The sequence below is a fragment of the Leptodactylus fuscus genome, chromosome 9 (assembly GCF_031893055.1).
Source record: "Leptodactylus fuscus isolate aLepFus1 chromosome 9, aLepFus1.hap2, whole genome shotgun sequence".
Taxonomy (NCBI): Eukaryota; Metazoa; Chordata; class Amphibia; order Anura; family Leptodactylidae; genus Leptodactylus; species Leptodactylus fuscus.
The window spans coordinates 41,351,065-41,368,698 of NC_134273.1; the positions used below are offsets into that span (position 1 = coordinate 41,351,065).

Below are 17,634 nucleotides of genomic sequence, written 5' to 3' on the forward strand. Positions count from 1 at the left end.
CGACGCATTAATAGTTAATTGGACTTAGTTGGACTTTACATCCAGTCAATAATCCTGGTACTTGGTACTGGTGTTTGGACTTGGCTATGGCCTTAAAGGACTACTCTATAGATGCAGAAGCTCTCTCAGCCCAGCAGAGAGGAAGAGCTTTGAATAAATGCATTTATGTTGAGAGAGGGGATTCATGTCACCATAAGCCAGTATGAAACAAAATAGCTTTATCAAGAAATTGAAATCTTGTTTGCTCTGTATGTCTTGAAAATGCATTAGCTTATGGTTCTGCTTTTATCTTCTCCAGATAGCTGATGACACGGCCCCTTTTTAATTTTTAGAAATAGCAAAGAGAAGAACGGGATACTATTTGCTGGCAACAGAATCTAGATATTAGTTTATGAAAGAACAGTACGATGGAAAAAGTTATAGAATATTCAGATCCAGAGGTCTGGATGAGAAGGCTTGCATTTTATAAACTATGAACCAATGTTATTGCTAAAAGGAACACAGTTTTGGAAGATGGGAATTTTATTAAAGAAAACAAGATTGAGATCCCATGGTGGACGTTCTGTAAGACTGGGTTCTGCCATGCTAGATGTGGCTCTGAAGAATCTTTTAATTCATGGATCGTCCACCTATACTTGATGGTCAAAGACATTTTTTAGTCAGAAACCTAAACCTGTAAGAAGTCAAAAATGTTAGATACATTATATTGCAAAGTATTGGGACACTGAGACATTACATCTACAGGAGCTTTTAAGACATCCCATTCTGAATCCATTGGCATTGCTATGGAGTCGGTCCCCAATTGCAGTTAAACTAGCTTCCATGTTCTAGAGAGGCTTTCTTTAAAGAAAAAAGACAAACCTCGGTGTGGCCTAAGCTTAAAAGTGTCCATTTAAGGAGTATGAAGAAGACCAAAGCTCCTAAGTGACTGGATTTAATTGTACTTGAATGATTTATATGGTCTGCAGAGTGCCTGTACAAGACTGGTATCTACCACTACATGGTCCCTGCATAGTGGTCATTTTATCTTTTGATTTTGTATATATAGCAAGCTTTCAGTCAGTGACAAGATGACCAAATAGCAAAGTAAAAAAAATGGCAGCCTCTTTTGTTACTTATATATATGTGTATATTAAAAAAAAACTTAACACAGAAATGTTGGCCAAATGAAAAATCTGTCCAGTAAATGCCCTCAATACCTGGTGGGGGCCAGCCTGTGGCACTGCAGAGGTGTTATGGAAGCCCAGGTTGTATGATAGCAGCCTTCAGCTTGTCTGCAATGTTGGGTTTGGTGTCTTTCACCTTCCTCTTAACAATACCCCACAGATTCTCTATAGGGCTAAGGTCAGGCGAGTTTGCTGGCCATTCAAGCACAGTGATACTGTGGTTATTCAACCAGGTCTTGGTACTTTTGGCAGTGTGGACAGGTGCCAAGTCCTGTTGAAAAATGAAAATTTCATCTCCAAAAAGGATATCGGCAGAGGGAAGCCTGAAGTGCTGGTAGATGGCTGCGCTGATTTTGATCTTGATAAAACACAGTGGACCTACACCAGCAGATGACATGGCTCCCCAAACCTTCACTGATTGTGGAAACTTCACATTAGATCTCAAGCAGCTTGGATTGTGTGCAGTCTCTCCACTCTTCCTCTAGTCTCTGGGACCGCGATTTCCAATTGAAATGCAAAATTTAGCCACTGCGCAACAGTCCATAACTTTTTGAGGATATTCTAATTAATTGAGATGCACTAGTGTGTCATTTTCCCCTGCCTCTGCTTCTACTAGACGTGGCCACTGGCGACTGAATGAGTCTCTTCTACACTCAGTGACCTCCAGTGACGCCCTTCATACCCAGCTCCAAGATTACTTTACCCATAATACTGACTCTGTTTCATCTCTTGCGAGCAGGGCCCTCAGTCCCATTGTGTGAAATAATAATAATAATAATAATACATTTTATTTATATAGCGCCAACATATTCCGCAGCGCTGTACAATTTATAGGGTTCAGATACAGACATACATAACAAAGAACGTCATTTCACACAATGGGACTGAGGGCCCTGCTCAAAAGAGCTTACAATCTATGAGGTAGAGAGGGTGACACAAGAGGTAGCAGGGGCGGCATTGCTTATACAGTGTTCAGACAATTTTGTGCATTAGGAATTGTGATAGGCCTGTCTGAAAAGATGCGTCTTTAGTTTGCGTTTGAAACTGTAGAAGTTGGGAGTTAATCTGATTGTCCGGGGTAGAGCATTCCAGAGAAGTGGTGCAGCTCGGGAGAAGTCTTGTATACGAGCATGGGAGGTTCTGATAATAGAGGATGTAAGTGTTAGGTCATTGAGTGAGCGGAGAGCACGGGTTGGGCAGTAGACAGAGATGAGGGAAGAAATGTAGGGAGGTGCGGCATTATGGAGAGCCTTGTGGATGAGAGTAATAACTTTATATTTTATTCTATAATGAATAGGCAGCCAATGTAGCGACTGGCACAGACCGGAGGCATCGCTGTAGCGTCTAGCCTGATAGATGAGCCTGGCCGCTGCATTCAGAATAGATTGTAGAGGAGAGAGTTTAGTGAGGGGAAGACCGATTAGTAAGGAATTACAGTAGTCAAGGCGAGAATGAATCAGAGAGACAATAAGTGTCTTTAGTGTATCTCTGGTAAGGAAAGGGCGTATTCTGGAGATGTTTTTGAGGTGGAGGTGACATGAACGTGCGAGTGATTCAATATGAGGGGTGAAGGAAAGGTCTGCGTCAAATATGACCCCAAGGCAGCGGGCATGCTGCCTAGGAGTTATAGTAAGGCCTGAGACTGCAATGGATATATCAGGGACAGATCTGTTAGATGGTGGAAACAGTAGTAGTTCAGTCTTAGAGAGATTTAGTTTCAGATAGAGCGAGGACATGATATTAGAGACAGCAGAGAGACAGTCACTGGTGTTCTGAATGAGTGCAGGGGTGATGTCACGGGAAGATGTGTATAATTGGGTGTCATCAGCATAAAGATGGTACCTGAAGCCAAATCTGGCGATGGTTTGTCCAATGGGGGCTGTGTAGAGAGAAAAGAGCAGGGGGCCGAGGACCGAGCCCTGAGGAACCCCAACAGCAAGGGAAAGAGGAGAGGAAACAGAGCCCGCAAATGATACACTGAAAGTGCGGCCTGAGAGATAAGAGGAGAACCAGGAGAGCGCAGTGTCATTGAGGCCAACTGAGCGGAGCATAGTGAGGAGAAGTTGATGGTCAACAGTGTCAAAAGCTGCAGAGAGGTCCAGAAGAATAAGAAGAGAGAAGTCACCATTGGATTTAGCCTTTAGTAGATCATTAGAGACTTTTGTGAGAGCTGTTTCAGTAGAGTGCAGAGTAGAGTGAAATGATTTTCTTTGTAATGTATCGTTCTGTCTGTATTTGAACCCTACAAATTGTACAGCGCTGCGGAATATGTTGGCGCTATAGAAATAAAATTTATTATTATTATCTGTTTCTATCCTGTGGGAGGCCCATAAAGCCGTTGTGCGTGGACACTGCATAGCTATAGCAACTCAGAAAAGAGACAGGAAAGCCAGAGAAACGGAGTTGCGGTCGCAGATTCGGTCTCTTTCTGGTCGATTAGCTACGTCCCCATCAATATCCGTCCTCTGTCGGTTGGTAGCGGCCAGAGCGGATCTGTACGCGCCAGAGATACTACAAGCCTGCATACTACATACCCTTCTAGCTAATACTTTGCGCAACCATCAGGTTTCCTCTGTTCCCCACGCACTCCATGACCCTCGCGGCACCCTACATCATCATCCTGACTCTATCGCCTCCCTGTTCCGGTACTGTTACTCTAAACTATATAATCTTCCATCCCGCCTAGGTCCTGACCCCACTTCTCGTGACACGGCCCTTCGCGAGCACATTGACGCTTGCCCCCTTCCCAAACTCCCGCCCACTGCGGCTGCCTCCCTAAATGCCCCTATTTCTGAGGACGAAGTATCTGATACTCTCAAAAGTTTGCCGAATAGCAAAGCCCCGGGCCCCGATGGGTTTACGTATCTGTACTATAAAATGTTCAGTTCTGACCTCCTCCTTCACCTGTCATCTTTTTAATTCCTTTCCAAAAGGAGACCCCATCCCCCGGTCCATGTTACATTCCCATATTACCTTAGTCCCCAAACCTAATAAGGATCGTGAAGATTGCTCTAATTATCGTCCAATTGCTCTCCTCAACACTGACTTAAAACTCTTCACGAAAATCCTTAGTAATCGACTCAATGCTTGGCTCCCCTCTTTGATCCATAAGCATCAATTATGTTTTGTACCCTGTCGTCAGGGGGGAGACAACACTAGAAAGGCTGTGGATCTGATAGATGCAGCCAAGCATTCTGCCATCCCTACCCTCCTCCTGGGGCTAGATGAGGAAAACGCATTTGACCATTTGGACTGGTCGTTTATGACTGCCACCCTCAGGAGGTTTGGGTTCTCAGGGGTGTTCCTCACAGCAGTCGGTGTGCTATATTCTGCCCCCTCTGCGGTTGTGAAGCTCCCCAATTCAATCTCTTCCCCATTTGATATCTGCAATGGGACTCGCCAGGGTTGCCCCTTGTCCCCGCTCATTTTCGCACTGTGTATTGTGCGTTTAGCATCTCAGATTTGCTCCAACACCGATATATCTGGTGTTATGGTTAAGGATAGGGCCTTTAAAATTAGTCTCTTTGCAGATGATGTCCTGTTGACTCTCACCAACCCCCACATGTCCCTCCCTGTTCTCCTCCGTGAATTGAACTCTTATGGGGTGCTCTCAGGCTATAAGGTTAACCCCACTAAAACGGAAGCCCTCCTTATAAATATACCTGATGGGACCCTTAGACTGCTTAAATCAAACTTTGACTTCCAATGTCACACCCATTCCCTTCGTTATTTGGGGATTCAGCTTTCGCCCTCCTACTCTTCCCTTACTCAGCCAACTATCTTCGTCTGTTTAGTGACTTGCGTACCCTACTTGATAAATGGCGTTCTCTACCCCTTTCCCTCATCGGTCGCATTACGGCAGTCAAAATGACTCTCCTTCCTAAACTATTGTATTTTTTTGAAACCCTTCCGATTCCTTCCCGTTCTCTTTCTTCCTTTTCCCTTCCCTTCCGTTCTCCCTCCCCCCCTTCCCTCATTAATTATTTTTCGGTTGTTTTATCATTGTCTGTTTTTTTTTGTCTCACCTTGCTGTATTACGATCTGACTTTTCCTTTTGTTCTGGTTTGTTAAAATTTATAAAAACTTTCAATAAAAATTACAGTTTAAAAAAAAAAAAAAGAAAAGCTGACCAAGGGGGTACCAGGAGTTGAAACCTAAGGATAGGACTAAGGTATATTAGCAAATGAGAATATTTCCAGTGTTTTAATGATAGAGTGGATGAGTGAGGTTTCCTATGTTGCCCAATGTGATATGATGGGGGAAAGTCGAGCCCAGGAATATATAGTTTTGTATGTTTTGTCAATATTTTCATGCAAACAGTTCTGCTCTCCCGAACCACAAACAAATTGATCTTCGTCCTATGTGTGCCGCTAGAGATGATGGCGGGGAAGCTTCTTTCAGTCAAGCCACTTTGTAGTTCCGTTGCTTCAGTGATTTTTTGTTTTGTTTTTTTTTCATCGATTTCCAGCTGATTCTTAGAGTTTTCTTGGCTTTCGATACTTCTGCTGCTGGTTTTTGTTTGGGCCAGACAATTGTTAATACAATAAATCAAAAACTATAGATTTGTCTGTGTTCACCGGCCTGACAAAAGAAAGCTAAAAAAATATAGTTTATTGAGAATAGCTAAAAAATGCCCAATTCTTCCTATATCAGGTTGCTTTATGTGGGACTAGAGGTAGATCTGAACACACATAATGGCTGCTACCACCAATATCAGCCCACCGAGGTAAGAAAAGTTAGGGTATGTTCACACAGAGTTTTTTGGAGTGGATTTTGACACGGAAACCGCCTCAAAATCTGGCTCCAAAAACGGCTCCCATTGACTTCAATGGGAGGGACTCGATTCTTTTCTCCGCTAGCTAGTAGCAGGAAAAAGAAGCGAGATGCCCTATCTTGCCGCGGTGTCCGTGGCACAAGGCTCCCTCCTGATTAGGCCTATTCTTCTGGCTTAATCCAAAGCGGAATTCCGCGACGGGATACCGATGCACTGCACTGGCATCTCGTCGCGGCTAACCTCATGGAAGTGTTCTCACGCGTAATGCAAATTCTGCCGTGTGAACATACCCTTAGAGTGGTTGAGCACTACTGTCAGTTGAACATTATGTAGCCACTATAGGGTTTATGGTAAACAGCACCCTATAGATTACCCATAAACCACTCTCCTAATAGTGCTGGTCACAAGTGTTAGAAAATGTAAAAGCCTATTCTTATACTCCATAAGCCTGCTATTACTAGGCAGAGCACTAAGCACTGAAACACCCGACACTCTAATTAGTAAGTGTTTCATTAGAGGTGTGTAATAATGATTAAATTCTGTATCATTGTGACAGCAGATTATGCTTTATATAGTTGGTGTTCCCACCAGGGAAGACACAGCCACACATCAGTACCGGCAGGGTGGGCAATGGGGCAGAATCACTAAAATCTACTGTAACAATGATACAGAATTTCATTATTATTACACACTTCTAATGAAACACTTACTAATTACAGTGTCGGGTGTTTCAGTGCTTAGTACTCTGCCTAGTAACAGCAGGCTTATGGAGTATAAGAATAGGCTTTTACATTCTATAACACTTGTGACCAGCACTATTAGGAGAGTGGTTTATGGGTATTCTATAGGGTGCTGTTTGCCACAAACCCTCTAGTGCTACATAGTGATCAACTGACAGCAGTGCTCCAGAACTCTACCTTCTCTTACTTAGGTGGGACTGTATTGGTAGTGCAGTCCAGCAATCTGTGGCTGCTATATGTGTTCAGATCTACCTCAAGTCCAACCTACAGCAGCCTGATAGGAGTTTACAGGGCCTGAGTGCCAGTTTGTAATGATTCTCAATAAACGATATTAATTTAAGCTTTGTTTTGTCAGGCAGGCTAATACAGACAGCTGTTATGCTAGGTTCACACTTGCATTGCACTCTCCGTTGTTAAAGGGGTATTCCCACGTCGCATACTCACCAGTCTTCACTCCTGTAAAATCTTCTTTCTTCCTGGTTTCTTGCATCATTTGGTGGGCGGGGTTTCACACGCAACCTGCCGTCTAGCTCCGCCCACACATATTGGACTATGAAGTACAGGCAGCAGCAACTCCATTCTGTGCTACATACAGAGACTGCCTGTCTCTGCCATAATGAACACAATTGAATTAGCTAGCCTGATAACTGGGAGAACAGAAGAAATGAAAGCATCTCCTCTCCCCTATCTGAGTACAGGACCTAGGCCACGTGGTGTAGACACAGGAATAGCTAGATACACAGGCTGGCTCCCGTACACTTAGCGGAGCCAGCTTTATATTTGATTTTGCTGTCTGACATGTGACCTGACACATTTCCACAATTGCTATATTGAACAGGGTCACATTTACCGCATATGACCAACATGAACGTGAGGCTGGCTCTTTAATAAAGCCACTGCAACACATAACACCTTACCTGTACAGACTGCAAAAGGGATAGATGTGGCCTAGACTACAGTCGTACGTAGAGACTGCTACTCAAATACACAGTGTACGAAATAAAATTCACCCCTTACCTGCTGGGCTGCCCCAGGCACAAACCACTTGTGCCTAGTGAAAAATACGAACCTGCCTATACATGCATTGGCACACTAATATACATCTCACGCTGAAAACAAGTGTCTTACAAATGTATTAGACAGCTGTCATATGGAATCAGCACATCCAGTCTGTAGGTGTGACATACGCAAGCGGCACTGACACATTCACAAGACAGAAACCAATTAATATTGTAGAATTTTATTTATTCATTTATTTTAATATATTTATATGTTTAAACAATGAGACTCCAAAGAAAATCTGTCAAGATTCCTAAAAATGATAGAAAAACCAGGGCGACAAATCTGTCTTTCTAGTACGTTGGATGTTTAAAAACAGCAATGAGATTTACAGACACCAAGAAACGTGGAAAGTCAATCATATAGAGAAGCAAGAATCACGGCAGCAGCTGCATTGCATATTACCTTACCGCAAGGTGTCCCAATGGTGTGTCTAGAAGATTCATCATTCATAGGATTCTCCATCTCGTCCAACAATTTTTTAGTATGTTATAAGTGGCTGTGGGGGCAGGACCATGCAAATAATACCTAACATACATACATGAAGATAAATGCTGACCTATAAGGGTCACCGTCAAAAAATAACCTAGCTGTATTAGTATTGTAAGCGGAATAACAACTCTGATAGCACAGTATGATTTACAGTCTACAATAATAGGAGCTACAACTGGTTTCTTGAATAAGAGGCAACTTTGTAATATAAAGCTTATTTCTATTCACTTAATTGTTTAGTACACTGAATGCAGGCAACAATGTATCAAGAGATTCTGGATACTACATCCAGGGCATAGACGTAAACATTTTTGGCTATATTCACACTATTGTCACAGCTTCTGCTGGTAATGGGGCCATGACCGATATGAAGTGATCTGCATGAACCAACATTGTCAGATCTCATTGACTTATTGTAGGGTTTCTGATGTTTTTGACAGACTAAATTGTCATAAATGCAAGAGCCAAGATGTAACGGAACAGAAAGCTAATGTGAAGAGAGCCAAAGTACAACATAGGAATACAGCGAAACCTCAAAACTGCATTATAAAGTGGTCTTCTAGGGGGCAGATGTTCTCAAAAACAAGATAGCCAGTATGCAAAATATGTAGTAGGACTGGCTATCAGTCACAAACGCTCTCATTGGGATTTCGGGGAATGGTCCTCTCATAGAAGTGGTCTTTTGTAGGAATTTTACCTGGATTTACTGCAATACAAATGTATTATCTTGGGTTTTATGTGCTGCCGAAAGCCACTGAGACTTATTCTGTTCCATTTTCCCCACAATGAACAAATACCTGATAAACTGTTAAAGAAATGTGAGCGAAGTAATGGAAACGCCAATTCTCACCCATTTAGTCATTAAGGCAGTTCATGGCCCAGTCTTACTCTTGTGTAGGGAGAAAAGTAGCAAGCAGCAGTAAGGACCTCAAGACAAGACGCTAACTTGGTTCAAGACATTCGTTTCTATCTTGTACAAAACATTAAAACCCATATTGAGGTTTGTGTCTCTTGGGTTTACTTCAGAACTAAGATGAATATATTTTAGAAAGCAGCATATTCCTGTACCTAAACATATAGTGCTGAAATAAACCGTGTGCTATTCCTAATCTGTAGAACGACATCTCGAAGACACACCAACTTTTTATCTTTTAGTAAAGACAAAGCAAGTCCAAGAAGGCACTTTAGCTGTTAAGGAAGCTGGTGGTGAGAATATGGTCATCGTATTAGGAAGTCCCATTGTATGCTTAGTTGTATACTCTCTCTAGTAGTGCAATTTGTATGTGATGGGGGTGACTATTGGAGGAGGCACATGTGGACAGCTTCAGGTTTGTAGTGCTAACTGCTCCACTTCAGATGGTTATCCAGACATGGTACACAAGAAAGCAAAGGTCCAACCAACAAGGTCTACGGTGCAAGGAGGCATCAAAAGACATTTCAATCAATAGAGTAAAACAGCTGTGTAGTCTGGTATTGCTCATGGCATCCATATTCCAGAAGATCCTAGTACCACAAGAAACATTTTTCTTAGTCTCAGAAGAGTTCCCCATCGGACAACTCCATCTACATCAGTTTGGAACATTTTTACAATTACAGATGTCCTGAACTTCCAGACTGAGAAATAAGGGTTTACAAGGCAAAGAGGGCATCTTCATCTTTCTGCTTCTTATCCCGTCCTGTACTGGAGGTTGCTCTAGGGGCATCGGTTGGAGGAGAAGGCAATGGCGGGATACGGTCTGCTGCCTTTGCACGTTCCTCTAGGAACTTATCAAATTCTGTGGGAAAAACAAGAGCAATCTCAGACCCAAAAACAAACCTTGTAATATATTATCTCTATTTAAAAAGGTATACGATGACATTTGGCAAAAGAATGAGTCACAGGAAGGGCAAATTAGATTGTAACTGAGGTGTAATATTGTAAGCTTATTCATTTTCAAGGTCTCCTCAAAAACATCCCTACTAAAATTTGTTACACACTGTCTACCAATAATTATTTGGACACCCAGTAAAGTTCTGCAGAGGAGAGTTATGGTCTGGGGGTGTTTCTCCTGGTATGGACTGGGACCCTTGGTTCCAGTGCATGGTAAACTCAACACCGACGTCTATTGCACTATTTTAGGTAAAAGTGTGCTTCCTATATTATGGCGGTTCTATGAGTCGGACCAATGTTACTTCCAGGATGACAACGCCAGCTGTCATGTAGCGAGGTCTACCATGGCTTGGTACAGTGACAATCAGGTTAACCGACTGGACTGGCCTGCCCAGAGCCCAGACTTGAACCCTATCGAGCACCTTTGGGACAAGTTGGATCTCCAAACTAAGGGGTGCAGCAGCCGACCAAAATCGGTGGAAGAACTTAGCTGTCTTCTCTAAGCCAAATGGAATAAAATACCACTAGCCATCATACAAGGACTTGTGGAAAGCATGCCCCGGAGGGTTGGGGCTGTAATTGCTGCTCGGACCACAGGTGTCCAAATACTTATTGGTAGATGGTCTTCACATACACTATCTGGCAGCTTAACCTCTGGCCAACCTTATCTGTAGAAAGCTGTGCTAAGAACCTGATAGACATAACTGCGAAGCTGCAAGTATACAACATATTGACCCCAACCTGCTTTCGCCATTTATGAAGAGGTTGGAGTACAAAAAAAAGAGAGTAGTGGTCTGATTCCACAATACTAGTGAATAGCAGACCATTTGAGGGGGTCTTCTTCAACCTTGTTAAAAGCTAAAGAAGTGCAAAAGGGCTTCAGTCTATGGAGGGTCAGTACATTTTTTTCTCGAGGTACATTTGTGAAAAAAGATACTCCTCTAACCCAATCTGCCACATAGTCCAATGCAAGTGCATATAGCCTATACATAATACTTATGTGGTCATGTTGTAAATTTAAAATCTGCAGCGCCGGTCCATACGGTTTACGGTTAGATCCTACACGCTATTTTACTACTGTGAATGCAGTAGATTTTCCAGCTGCAGAAAACATATACTGTATCCATCCTGTGTGAACATATGCCAAAGCAAACATATAACTTAATATCAAATCTGTCTTTTATGTGACAAAATATGTGCATTGTCCTAACATGAGGAGCCGCCATAACTCTATGATAGTGTGTGGTCGGAGAGGTTTTCTTCATAGCAGAAGATGAAATGCTGGCCACTTACCTTCACTTGTGACTCCATCCTCCCCCTCGATCTCATCTCCCTGTGTGTGGGAAGAAAACATAAGTATCAGATTCAGTACGAGAGAGCAAGCGACAGATGACATTTCTAGAGCTATAGCAATGACACCTATTAAAAAGTATAAACTGTAATCCCAATTGTCAGAAGAGATTTGACACTGGAAGCTTCGGAGCTCCTTACAGGAACCTTTCACAAATCTGAAGTCATGGCAGGTTACAGACTTCTGAGAACCATTTTCATGTACTGACAGATAGACTTATCACAGACGCAGAATATTCCACTTCTATTAGGCTCAGAAAAATTCTATTCGGCAGCATCTCGGTGATACAGTTATTCAGAAAGATGGGTGACAACCCACCAGGTTACAATGACAGATAACACATGACAGGCCCTGCCACCAGAAAGACTTGTCTGCTTAGTTATGATACATCACCATTCCCATATCCATGGATCACAAAGATCTGCTGGTCAGGACACTGGGTGACTACCACAAAGACGCTGTGATCGTACTTCGGCTCCAGGCATATGACTGTAGTTGTTTTCAGTATATTGTGCACAATTGCAGACGGACTCATTAATTTCAATGGCTCCATACACATGGCCGTAGTTCTTACTGATCAGTATCCAGGCCGAAGAAAATATCAGCATATTATGGAGCAGATCCTACTCCTGTCTGTGTTTGTGACATGGACTCCCAGATACAAGTCTTTCTGCAGATCCATGATTGCGTATGACACATTGATGCAATGCGGACATGACGTTGTGGATCGGTTTTTGCGGACAGTAAAAATTACTATGCCCATGTGCATGTAGACTTATACATTGGTTGCCACCCAGGTTCCCTAAAAAAGCTAAAACTAAGAAAAGGATAAAAGATATTTGAGGCCACACGTTGCAGTGGAAAAAAAAATGCCGCTTTGTACAGATTCCACAAAGTGAAGGAAATTTTATTTCATTTCATAGCTGCAGTGTGGAAAAAAAGGTGAAAGTGAAGCAAGTGGAAAAATGGAGCATGTTCATTTTACCTGCAAAAATGCTGCATTTTCCTAATAAACTTATATGGGAGGAGGAAAAAAAAAAAAAAGGAAAAAAACAAACAAACCTGAAAACCACAAGATTTTTGGGTGTTCTGCTGAGTCTTTGCTGTGTTTGCTTCCACAGCAGTTCTTGAATTCTGTTTCACTAGGTGTGGTCATAGCCTAAAGCGGCATTACAAAAGGAGGATCTGGGGTGAGCTAAAATAAAAAAACAAAGCAATACTCACCTACCCCTGAGGCTCCCATCAGGCATCTCATCCCACATTTCACTGGCTGGGCTGGAAATACACAGTCGGGTGACTACCGCAGCCATTCACAGGCCTCAGCGGTCACTTGATGGGTACAGGCAATGCCGATATACAGTCCTATGAAAAAGTTTGGGCACCCCTATTAATCTTAATCATTTTTAGTTCTAAATATTTTGGTGTTTGCAACAGCCATTTCAGTTTGATATATCTAATAACTGATGGACACAGTAATATTTCAGGATTGAAATGAGGTTTATTGTACTAACAGAAAATGCGCAATATGCATTAAACCAAAATTTGACCGGTGCAAAAATATGGGCACCTCAACAGAAAAGTGACATTAATATTTAGTACATCCTCCTTTTGCAAAGATAACAGCCTCTAGTTGCTTCCTGTAGCTTTTAATCAGTTCCTGGATCCTGGATGAAGGGATTTTGGACAAACAATTCAAGTTCAGTTAAGTTAGATGGTCGCCGAACATGGACAGCCCGCTCTCAAATGATCTGAAAACAAAGATTGTTCAACATAGTTGTTCAGGGGAAGGATACAAAACGTTGTCTCAGAGATTTAACCTGTCAGTTTCCACTGTGAGGAACATAGTAAGGAAATGGAAGACCACAGGGACAGTTCTTGTTAAGCCCAGAAGTGGCAGGCCAAGAAAAATATCAGAAAGGCAGAGAAGAAGAATGGTGAGAACAGTCAAGGACAATCCACAGACCACCTCCAAAGAGCTGCAGCATCATCTTGCTGCAGATGGTGTCACTGTGCATCGGTCAACTATACAGCGCACTTTGCACAAATAGAAGCTGTATGGGAGAGTGATGAGAAAGAAGCCGTTTCTGCACATACGCCACAAATAGAGTTGCCTGAGGTATGCAAAAGCACATTTGGAGAAGTCAACTTCATTTTGGAAACAAAGATTGAGTTGTTTGGTTATAAAAAAAAGGCGTTATGCATGGCGTCCAAAAAAAAACAGCATTCCAAGAAAAACACTTGCTACCCACTGTAAAATTTGGTGGAGGTTCCATCATGCTTTGGGGCTGTGTGGCCAATGCCGGCACCGGGAATCTTGTTAAAGTTGAGGGTCGCATGGATTCCACTCAGTATCAGCAGATTCTTGAGAATAATGTTCAAGAATCAGTGACGAAGTTGAAGTTACGCCGGGGATGGATATTTCAGCAAGACAATGATCCAAAACACTGCTCCAAATCAACTCAGGCATTCATGCAGAGGAACAATTACAATGTTCTGGAATGGCCATCCCAGTCCCCAGACCGGAATATCATTGAACATCTGTGGGATGATTTGAAGCGGGCTGTCCATGCTCGGCGACCATCTAACTTAACTAAACTTGAATTGTTTGTCCAAAATACCTTTATCCAGGATCCAGGAACTGATTAAAAGCTACAGGAAGTGACTAGAGGCTGTTATCTTTGCAAAAGGAGGATCTACTAAATATTAATGTCACTTTTCTGTTGAGGTGCCCATACTTTTGCACCGATCAAATTTTGGTTTAATGCATATTGCACATTTTCTGTTAGTACAAATAAACCTCATTTCAATCCTGAAATATTACTGTGTCCATCAGTTATTAGATATATCAAACTGAAATGGCTGTTGCAAATACCAAAATATTTAGAACTAAAAATGATTAAGATTAATAGGGGTGCCCAAACTTTTTCATAGGACTGTATATCACAAATCTGCACCAGTTGACCACTGAGGGCAGAGTATGGCCACAGTGGTCACCGAAATCTCTGCACTTCTATCCTGGTCAGCGCCAGCACTAGATGGACTGGAAGACACAATGTCTGAACAGAGGTCTGTGGGCAAAATTACTTTTTTAAAAATTTTTTTTAGTTAATTTCACCCCACCCTTTCCCCCTCCTGGGTTTCCCAGTGATCCAGAATAACTCAGTGACATTTTACATTAGGAAAGGTACTTATAAATGGCATTAAGCAATGTGCATAACCGTAAAACCGATGACGGATTTCATGTTCAAGGCAGGGCTACAGAATAAAAGATATGATTAAACTGGTTAGTATGGGTTCACCGAACCATGTTATTACAGAACATAATCTCCAGGAGGTGTCATCTGAAATCCTCAAATAAGTTATCCCTGACTGAAGCCATTATTCTGCCAAAACGAGAAATACAGCAACTAAGTCAAAGGAAATACGGCACGTCTAAAGTATGTGCGACAATGAACAGAAATACTACAGTATATATTTAGAAGGAAATACGAGATGTAATGGACAATATTCCTAGCGGAAATAAATGGTATTTTCCAGAGCGATGAATCGTTTTCCACTATAGAGTCTGACAGACAAATCTGGATTGCGTAGACGCTCCGAGAATGCTATCTACAGGAATGCACAGTGCCTACTGCAAAACCTACAAGAGGAGGACGGACAGTATACAAACGTGTTTTAGGGTTTGGACTAGGCCCATTATTATATAGTCGAGAATAATGTTAAAAGGATTCTGTCAGGAGGAAAATCGCCATCAAACTAATGACAGTATCTAGGGCAACATGGTGGCTCAGTGGTTAGTACTGCAACCTTGCAGTGCTGGAGTCCTGGGTTTGAATCCTGCCAAGGACAACATCTACAAGGAGTTTGTATATTCTCCCCGTGTATGCGTGGATTTTCTCCAATACTCCAAAGACATACTGATATGAAAAAAATTACAACACAAAACTAATGACAGTACCTTGTAGGGTGGCTTCTACTCTTTCCAAAGATGTCTTATTCTGCATTGCAGCTTCATTATCATGAAAATCAGTTTTTATTTTTATGTAAATTATCTGGACACAGCTTTAGGGGTGTTCCTTCTCCTATTGGGGCTTCCCTCTATGCTCTCGATATCCACCCCTAACTGCCATCCAGCACTGCCACCCACTGCTCAAGCCACATTTGTCACTTTGACTGCAGTTAGGGACAGTGATGTAGATTGCAGAGTGATGCCCTTGCAGGAGAAGAAAAACCCTTTTCAACTAATTATATAAGTATAAAACACTGATTTTCATGAAAGTGGAGAAGCAATATGGAATAAGAAAAGCATCTTTGGAAAGTTTAAAAGCCGCTCTACAAGTACTGTAAGTAATTTCATACTGATTTTACAGCTGACAAACTCCCTTTAAATCATATCTCCAGTATTTAGACAAAGTTTATTATTTTCACCTATACTACTAACTCATGAAAGGTTGTTTATAACTAGGATATACGATTTAAAGGGGCTCTATCATTGGGAAAAGTCATTGTTAACTAAGCACATACTTGTATAGCCTTTACAAAGGCTATTTCACATGTAGCTTTTGTATGTAAATCGCCTCAGTAGTTTTTGAATGAGCCCCTTTTTATGTATAGGCTAATTAGCCAGCAACGAGCATCGGAAGTCTCAGCGAGCACTGTCTGCTGTGTGTAAAGCACAGGCTGCTGCTGCTAATGACTCATGTCCCTGCTCTCATACACAGCAGAGAGACAGTGCTCACTGAGACTTCCGGGTGCACACTGGAGGCTAATTAGCATATGAAATAAAACAGGCTCATTCAAAAACTACTGAGGCGATTAACATACAAAAGGCATGTGTGGAATAGCCTTTCTAAAGGCTATGCAAGTATGTGTTTAGTTAAAAATGACTTTTCCCGATGAAAGACCCCCTTTAAGCAAACACAGACATAAAATGGGTCCAGTATTGTGGTGCCACTTTGGGTAAGACCCTTTCGAGTTTGACTGTGCCCCTGTGCAGGAAACAAGAACCACCAAGACATAGTGTGAGAAGTCTGACATGGAGGACCTCTAGTGGCTGACGGCAGCCTAGCCCTGCAGCTCTATCAAACACTTTTAGGATGTACTGAAGCACATCGCCAGACAAACGTTCATATCCAACAATAGTGCCTGACTTTACAAATGCTCCTCTAGCTGAATGGACACATATTTCTACAGGAAGAAAATCATGCAAGAGTGAAGGCTGTCATAGCTGCAAAATGGGCTCATGTCCATATTATCGCCCTTGGTTTCTCAATGGGATGTCCAGCATCCTCATATAGGTGTGATAGTTAGGTGTCCACGTGTCCACTGTAACTAATGAAATCCCAATAAAAATAGGATGTAAAGAAATACACTAAGTAAAAACTAAACATACAAGTCATGTCATTTAACTAGAACTGTAGAGTTCAATTTACCATTTACTTCTAGTTTTAAAGGAGGTTCCTTCCCACTACATACATTTATTAACTATCATCTGAAGCCTCCTGGCTGTATAACCTTTCTGCATTATAGTGAATGTGAGCTATGGAAAGAGCAGAACGTGCCCATTCAATTCAATAGTATGTTAAATATCAAGATAACGTTTGCTGAGTAAAGTTAAAAAGAACCTGTCGTCTTGATTTGGGACACCAAACCATCCACAGGTTCTTATAAACCAGGGGTTGTGTCCTAAATCGCCCTGTTTTAAATCCATTTCTTCCGCAATAAAAAAAAAAAAAAAAACCTTTGTACTTATCTAAAAAATTAGTCATCTGACTCTCTTCGGACTCATCTCTGGTGCTCCCAGCAGGGAGTGCAGCGGCAGGGTGAGTATAAAGCTTTTTTGTTTTTATTGCAGGAATAAATGGCTTTTTAACAAAGCAATTTGGGACCACTAAACCCCCGTCTAGAAGGGCCTGTGGGTGGTTTAAATCGACCTGATTGGTTCCTTGTTCAATCTGTATGATGCAGGCGGTGACAGAAACCTTTTCGGAAAGTCTCTCAGACACCTGGCATTGTTCATACTTCCCAGGCAGATTCCTATTCAAGCAGAAGCACAAACATGAAGGGGCAGAACCTGCGCCATATCATTGAAAGCAGAAAGGCTTAAAAATGAGACTTCTCTTCACATTAGTGTATGTTGTGGAGGCAGCGCTAGTGACTATGGTAACCAGAGGATTCTTAAG

General features: G+C 42.0%; 1 protein-coding gene across 1 annotated transcript in view; it reads right to left on the minus strand.

The window, feature by feature from the left end:
- Positions 1–7,935: 7,935 nt before the first annotated feature.
- Positions 7,936–17,634, minus strand: part of TOM1 (target of myb1 membrane trafficking protein) — a 70,699-nt gene continuing 61,000 nt past the window's right edge. Inside the window, exons 14-15 of the mRNA XM_075286843.1 lie at positions 11,395–11,434; positions 7,936–10,006 (exon numbers count right to left, since the gene is read on the minus strand). Coding sequence (XP_075142944.1) covers positions 9,861–10,006; positions 11,395–11,434 — 186 coding nt within the window. The 3' untranslated portion in view covers positions 7,936–9,860. The remainder of the gene's footprint in view (positions 10,007–11,394; positions 11,435–17,634) is intronic.